Source organism: Eurypyga helias, unplaced genomic scaffold (genome assembly GCF_000690775.1).
Source record: "Eurypyga helias isolate BGI_N326 unplaced genomic scaffold, ASM69077v1 scaffold14339, whole genome shotgun sequence".
In the NCBI taxonomy this organism is placed as follows: Eukaryota; Metazoa; Chordata; class Aves; order Eurypygiformes; family Eurypygidae; genus Eurypyga; species Eurypyga helias.
Genome location: NW_010274024.1, coordinates 23,809 through 31,950, shown reverse-complemented (window position 1 = coordinate 31,950; position 8,142 = coordinate 23,809). Strand labels below are relative to the sequence as shown.

The following is an 8,142-nucleotide window of genomic DNA, read 5'->3' as shown; positions in this document are numbered from 1 at the left end:
CTGCTAAATCTATAGCTGAAACTTTTTCAGTGTGGCTTGAATTTATTTTTCCATAACTGTGATTGTATTTTTTTTTCCCCCAGAGATTTCTTACAAGACTTAAATATTTCAGGGCAGTTTCTTTGCCTCAGATCGTGCATGATGCACATAGCCTCAAGCCGTGCAAAATGCACATTAGACTGTAGCAATGTTGGCATAGGGTGCTTGCTAATGGATGGACAATTTCTGTGTATTTGTCCAGGTAACTTCATGTATATTTGAATGCCCATAATATTTTGTTTCCTTCATGTCTGCAGAGTTCTGTATGAAGGGAAGGAACGCATCATTTCGGGCTGCGAGGTGATTCAAGCTACTCCTTACGGTCGTTGTGCTAATGTTAACAACAGTTCAGTTTCTTCTCAACGGATCTTTATTACATACCGAAGGGCTCCTCCAATACGACCTCAAAATTCATTGGCAGTGACGGATATCTGTGTTATTGTTACCAGCAAAGGAGAAACGCCTCCTCATACATTCTGCAAAGTTGATAAGAATTTAAATTGTGGTATGGTGAGTACTGCAGCGCTTGAGTGTCTTTTTTTTTTTTTTTTAAACCAACAAACAAACCCAAAGGAGTAACCCTTTGAACTCTTCTTGGCACTGTTTTAATTGTCTTCTATTACTACATCACAATTCTTTCATTCTGTATGCCATGTGCGAGACTTAAGTTTTGTAGGTTTTGTTGCTCTGATTTCTGGTGTGTTAGGAATTACTCCTTCATAGTGGTTACTCAAAACTTCAGTTTGCGTATTTGTGTCTGGGCGCTATTTAGGAGTAGTGCGACGGATTCCCTTCCACCCCTCTTCTTCCCCCACCCCTTCGGTGATGCTGACACTTGGGATGAATCACAAACGCTTTTTTCTTAGTTAGTTATAATGTCTATGTTACTAAGACTTGTAAGAATGATAATTACTGCTTACAGTTTCTTCATGTCCTTTTTTTTTCAGTCAGTTTGTCTTTACAGTCTGTTTCGCATTTTGTTTACTCAGGCTGAATCAAATGATTTTTTTCAAATGGTAGAGTGCATTTAGACAAATTGCAAATACACTATGTTTACGTATGCTAAAAGCTTCAAGTGATGATGTTTAGAATTTCACTTCCACTGATGAGATTCCCATGAGTCTCTTTAAATAACCAAGAAAATGTGAAGCTGCAAATTACCTGCTTCACTTTTTCCTGTTCTTCTGTTGGAATAAGTCAGAGTAGTGTGGTAATGTGATTATTTTATGTAAATCCTGTAACTTCTAAAAACTCTGAGAAGGGTGAATCCTCAGCAGCCAACCAGTCATTTTATTCTGTTAGTTTTTATTTAATGTTTGCTTTCTTTGCAAGTGGGAATACATTGAAATGCTTATACTTATGCCTGTTGTCATTTTTGCTTGTTCTAATATGAAACTTGTGTCTTCCAGTGGGGTTCCAGTGTATACCTTTGTTACAAGAAGTCTGTGTCAGCTTCTAACTCTTTAGCGTATAAAGCTGGTAAGTAATTTTAGAAGCTGACTGCCTAAACATGCTAACAGAAGGATTCTAATGCCTTGTTGAAATCGAATAATAATTTTAAAAGCTTAAGTACTATCTGTCAATTCAGTTTCTAGATCATGTCACTGAAATCATCTCCTGCAATGCTGTCTTTGCTCTCCTCACTTTTTCCCAGGGGAAAAAAAAGACAATAACCAAAACACTTCTAAGCCTTTTAATAGAACTAGCATTGTTCTTATCGTGACAGGTTTGGTAGCTTGGGTGCTTTAGCAGAAAGCTTTGAAAGCATTTCAGATATAACAAAAGACTTTGTATTTCTTCTGTGGATGATGATGCAGAAGGAGTAATTAAAAATTCCATTCAACCTTACTCATATTTCTTTTTATGTCTCACAACTAGTGCAACATCTGTTTAATTTGAAAATTAAATGTTTCTTCCCTTTAGTTCCACAAGTAATAATTTGTTACAAACCTTTCAAAATTCATTCCACTGAGCACTAAGTGCACCAAATTCTTTTGAAAGGAGTGGACTGCCAAGTAGAAGTGGAAAGCACAGGTAATGAAGTTAGTGTACCATAAAATAAGCTAGATGAACAGCAATAGTAAACCCATGCTTGTGTGCCTGTTTTCCACCAGCAACAGTCAGATACATTTCAGAAAACTGAATAAACTATTTGTTTAAATTGAACATACTGACCAGTTAGCAGAAAATGTGGACAGACAGCTAATTCATCCTATTTTCAATGAAGGTATTGCTGCTGTTTTTGCAGTAGATAAGTTATCACTTTCGTCATAGGAATTTCCCTAGTCTTTTCCAGTCCATTCCAATGACACACTTAGATAGCAGTGGTAATTCCCAACTGTTTCGAAGTAAAAATCTTTCTTCACTAATTAGTTTTTACTAAGTACTGTTTTTCTGAGCAGTTACCAACAGGGAGTCCTTCAGTATTCATACATAATTTTAAAAGGATTGTGACTTGGATGACATAGTCTTGCTGTCAACTAAGAGACTTTCTTCTTCTGCAGGTATCTTCATTATGAAGTCCATATAACCACAAACTTCACTGTATATTGTGGAAAATATATGGCTTACATTATTTAGGGCTTGCAGAGAAAAAGTGCTTACTTTTCCTTCTCCCATTCTGAAGGCTTAATTTTCAGATATCCACAAGAGAACTATGAGTCATTCCCACTATCAGAATCTGTACCTCTCTTCTGCCTTCCTATGGGAGCTACCATTGAGTGCTGGGACTCTCAAACTAAATATCCACTTCCAGTGTTTTCAACATTTGTACTGACCTGCTCTTCTGCAGAAAAGGTATGGCTCTACACTGTGACTGGTTTTTGCTTTTAGCTCACATGGCTGTTTTGGACATGAATAGGTATTGTTTCTTCTGTATTTGAGAAATGCTGCGAAATTATTTGTTAAATATTTCTCTTACAAAGTTGTATTTCTCAAGTCTTCATATAAGACTGAAGTAAACCAAAACAGGAAATATCTGGAAGAGTATGTGCTGTTTAGTCCCATGTAAACTGCTGACCCATCCACTTAACAAAAAGAAAACTCACAGCACATGGTTTTCCCTGTTCCTTCAAGTAAGATGTTTCTGGGAATGGAGATGCAGCCTACATGTTAAAGACATGTTCACTTACCACTTGTGTTAGGTGTGTTTGAGTTGTTACGGTTTTCCTACAGTCACGACTTCTGTGTGAATTTGTGTAGTTGGGCTCTGTAGGTGTCTGTGTGTGCGAGTAGGATAGTAGTTACCAGAGAAGAGCAGGGTGAGGGGAGAAAAGGTTTGTGCTGAGAGGTAGCATGCAAGAGGCTCTGAAGAACTGATGAGCTCCTGAGACCAGTGATCCTGTTGAATTCACGTCAAGGGATAGATTCAGAACATCAGCCATCTGCTGACTCTAAAGGCCACCAGCGCATGCGGGCACCAAAAATGCGTTGCCTGACTCAGCCCACATGTGAGAAGGCAGTGTCTGCTGTACTTGGAGACTCCAGGGCTATAGATACTCCTGATGAAGCAAGGGAACCCTTGTTTGGGGTTGGTCTCCCAGTTGTTGCTTCAGCCTGCCAGCTGTGTCTGTGTGTGAACTGCATGATGGAATAAGTGACTGTAATGTCTGATTAGCTCTCTGTGACTAATAAACAGCAGTTGAGCTGTTACCACTAATAGAGCCAAACTTACACTCTGTCTCAGTTCCTGATCAGGGAAATTTATCTACTTCTCCATTTCCACAAAGCAAAATGTCTTTCTCCAGTATATTAGTACTACTTGTGCAAGGAGGGATGCAGTAGCTGCCAGTATTTTTCTCAGAGAGAATGTATGCTGTGGTATACATCTTTCCCTGTTCTCCTTTTGCTAAGCTGGTCAAAATAACTCAGTTAATAATGAAGCTCTGACAAATATGGAAGGAATATTAGAAAAGATCAGTAGCCGTTTAGCTTGATAAAATGAGTTAGGTCAAAGCTAAAATAATTTTATTCTTAGTGTGGTATTGATAGAGGAATTTACTGAACAGATGGAGAGGGTTTGGTTTTTGTGGGTGGTTTTTTGGTTTTGTCATAATGGTTAATGGATAGGGGTTTGTCAAAGCATGCCATTTGGTTCCTTCCCTTTCAGTTTACCGAGTATGAATACTTTGTTGAGAAAACTGCAGTGTAAAAGAGGGAGAGGCGCAAGAATGCAAAGCATTTAGTTTATAAGGATACTTTATGTATGCTACATAAATGAAAAGTCATCTCGCAAACTGCCAGCAAAAGCACTATAGTGTGTGCGCAACTACCAAAGACTTAAGGATGCTTCAAAAGTTCTGACACAATCTCTTGTTAAATACTGTGTCTGCTCAGTTGTTTTTCCTTCATCTTTTAGGTTTATGGTGCTGCTATTCAGTTTTATGAGCCTTATCCCCGGGAGCTGCTAACGGAAAAACAACAAGTGCAGCTGGGTCTCCTGACAGCTGTAGGGAGGAAAGTGGTTGCTTCCAAGTCCATCAATTCCAACAAATGTATCTGCCTTCTCTCACACTGGCCATTCTTTGAAGCATTTCGAAAATTTCTTATGTTCATCTACAAACTCTCTGTCTCTGGACCGCATCCTCTTCCCATTGAAAAGTATGTAAAACATGTTTCTAGTTATTGTGGGAAGGTCAAGAAGTCAGCTCAAGAAGTCAGGTGATTTATACGTTCACACTGACTTGGTGTATTTGCTCCATCCTCTTTCTTGCGCTGCGTAACTTATCTTGCACTGATAAGAATTACTGCTGCTTCTGTTTAACAGTAGTGGCTCTTGCAGTGCCAGGAAAGTGAACTGGATTTTACTGTGGCTTTTCTGTTAGAGTATGTCAAGTGTGTTTACCTTTCTCTTAACTACATCAAACACAGAAAATGGCTGAGCTGTAAGTTACATGGAAACGTTTGCAGTCCTGCATTTTAGGTTAATAAATATAAGCTAAGGGAGTCTGTGCATTAGCAATGTGTATCTGTCTGTTTACAAGCACTGCAACTGATGCAGATTTTTTATGTTCGTGCATGTGTGTGTGTGTAAACTCAGTAGAGGATGCTTCTCATGGTCCTAAAAGTTTGCTGAAATGGGATGTTACCTTCAAAACCGTATTAGGTGCCTGGCAGTGAAGTATGTAGTGCCTCTTACCTAAGCCTTATTAGAAACTGTAGAATGGGGTTTGGCTGCTCGGGATTTTAAATGGCTTGCCTAAATGCCAATGTGTTCTTATCTTTTGCGTAGGTATCTGAAGCTGCCAGTGTTAGTTTTCACGCGTGAAATGTGAATGGAGCTTCTTTGTTTTTTTGCATAAATACACTCTTAAACTTACTGAAATAGTAAATAAATCTTAACAGCTTTTTTAAATTATGGTACCATAGCAATTCCAAAAGGTGATCAACATTGTTTTCAGTCCAGGATTAGTCCCCAGTACTGGTTTTCTAACATCTTGTCTTCTTTCCAGGCACATATCTCATTTTATGCACAATATACCTTTCCCTTCACCACAAAGGCCAAGAATTCTAGTGCAGGTAAGCAAAACATTTGCTTCCATTTTTGGTTATGATAATGGCAAACCTTCTTTCTTGCCTTTGGGAGCCTGGTTTCTTCCTTTAGTCTTTTTACCCAGCTTTGAATACCCATCTGTGGGATGGGAGAGGGGGCGAGATGGATAGTTTGGCTTACTCTTTCACTATTGTAAACCTGGTGTAACTTAGCAAAGGAGACTGTTTCAGACTTCAGGTGATATGGGTGGCAGCAGTGTTCTATTTGCACTTTTGAAATTTCTGCTGTACATTACCCTTGCATTTTATAGGAACCATCTGCATTACCTTAGCAGGGGTGGGTGTGGTTTGTTACTGTCTTTATCTCTCTTGTTCACCCACTGCTGTGGGTCAAAGGTTAGTCCCTGGGGGCACTCTCTCTTGTGCTTCTCTAATCACCCAGCAGCGGCGACATGTTCAACAGTGAGTCACAGATTTCCTGTAACTTGTGAGAATTGTTTCAGTGACTAATATGAGCTCTGTTGACCTAGTGAACAAAAGTCCCAGGGACTGTCTGTGATGACTCTCTCTTATGACATTGTGACTCTGCCAGACAGTTTATGAGATTATGGTTATATCCCTATATTGGAATATTATACTGTATTAACTATGGAATTGTCCGTATGAATCATGTACTACTTTGTGTGTTTCAGCTTTCTGCCCATGATGCATTAGTACTGTCTCAGCCAGTTTCTACACCATTGCCATTAAGGTATCATTATTAATGCTTTAAATGTGTGCTGCTTGAAAAATTCAGAGGCAAATGTAGATGAATCATAGAAGGAAGCCAAACATTACCGCAATATTATTAGTTCTTATAAACAGAAAGCTCAATACACATTTATAATATTATACCATGTTGTCTTTTTGACATAGACCTCTCCCTTGTGGAAGAATAGTATCACTAATTATGCTGAAATAAAGATGAATTGACGGATTATTGTAGAAACTCTGAAGAAAGAAGAAGCAGGCTGTGACAAAACCAAAAAGAAACCCACCATATTTAAATACCTTGTATTTTTGTAACCTGTGTAGTAAGCAAAAATTTTTTTAAAATGCATAGACAGACTGTTACCTTGGTTTTTCCCCTTTTTGGATCCAACAGAGACACGTCATTCAGTTATGTGAAATCAATCAATGCACAAGCATGCAAACATTTTTGAAATTCAAAATCATACCTAGAAATTGGTATTTATGCTTGAAGGGTGGTGCAGTCTTTGTGGATACTGACTGCATCTTCTGGGCTGGAGCTCCCTATGATTGTGACATGGGGTTTTGTTTGGGTGGTTTTGTTGATTTTTTTTGTTTTGTTTTTAAGTTAAAACAAAAATATTTCCCCTTTTTTTTTTTAAATTCTCTTACACGTTACCATGTAATATTCTATATACAGAAAAATCCTGTGTTTAATCACATCTGTTACACAGACTCTTTAAGTGAAAAATTGGAGCCAGCCACCAAACTGCAAAGTAGCATGTAAGCACTTAGAATTCTGAGGACAAATTTTCCACCCCTGTGCTCTTACAGATGTCTATACAATTCTTAATTGTGTACAGTCCAGACAAATGAAAAGGGAGCCTAAACTATAGAAGCTGAAAGCATGTTGCTGTCAGAATGATGGGTTAAATTTACCAGAGTAGTATTATAATTTGATACTAAGATCAAATGGATATTCTAGTTCATGATTTTTTTTTTTTTCCCCCGAGCTCACCCATCATATGAATCTACTGGTGTTGTTTGTGATTGGATTAGTTGTTACCCAGTAGGTGCATTTTGCTGTTATGAAGACAAGATGCCTGTGCCTATATAAGTGAGAGCACCATAAACAACACAAAACTCAGCAGTAGCATGACGTATCTTTCTTCAGCAATAGAACTTGAATTTAGGTTTCTTTGTGGCAGTACAAGCCTCATAACGAGGGGATAGCTTTTAGATAGATAGATAGATGTTTGATGTGTGTTAATGTTAGCACTACTCAACTAGTTGGTCCCAAACAGTTGTCAGAAGTTTGATAGTAGTGACTTTTTTTTTTTTTTTTAATCCTGTAACGTTCTTATTCTCTTCTCCTTTCCTGCCTACTCCTTAGTGGAGCGAACTTTAGCACTCTGCTCATGAATCTTGGACCGGAAAACTGTGCCACTCTGTTACTCTTTGTATTACTAGAAGGCAAGATCCTCCTCCATTCTCTTAGACCAGCTGTGTTGACAGGAGTTGCTGAAGCTGTAGTAGCTGTAAGTACAAAGTGTTCCGTACAGCAGTGAGAGAAATCAGTTCGAACTCCACAATTGCTACAAGGCTTTTTTAAGTTAAAATGATTGATGTACTAAATGATAATTTTTCCCAGCATTAGCATTTAGTTAAAGTGTCCTAGCATGTCTTGTTACTATGAGTATTAGAATGATCAGCATTTTTTCCCAGATAACTAAGAGAGATGCTGAAAATAAGTGGTCAAAATTGAAGACTTCTTTCTGACAGTGTTGCAAGGCTTTTAGTAATTTCATTTCAACTTGCTGCATGTAACCTCTGGGTTTTCATTGTTCAGTATCTGTTGTCTTGTTTTAATGTGTTGATTTCATT

The 8,142-nt window shown here is 38.2% G+C and overlaps 1 protein-coding gene across 1 annotated transcript in view; it reads left to right on the top strand.

The window, feature by feature from the left end:
- Positions 1–8,142, top strand: part of DENND4C (DENN/MADD domain containing 4C) — a 37,018-nt gene that overhangs the window by 6,551 nt on the left and 22,325 nt on the right. The window contains exons 2-8 of the mRNA XM_010159687.1: positions 297–549; positions 1,449–1,518; positions 2,666–2,835; positions 4,397–4,638; positions 5,490–5,556; positions 6,222–6,280; positions 7,652–7,796. Coding sequence (XP_010157989.1) covers positions 297–549; positions 1,449–1,518; positions 2,666–2,835; positions 4,397–4,638; positions 5,490–5,556; positions 6,222–6,280; positions 7,652–7,796 — 1,006 coding nt within the window. The remainder of the gene's footprint in view (positions 1–296; positions 550–1,448; positions 1,519–2,665; positions 2,836–4,396; positions 4,639–5,489; positions 5,557–6,221; positions 6,281–7,651; positions 7,797–8,142) is intronic.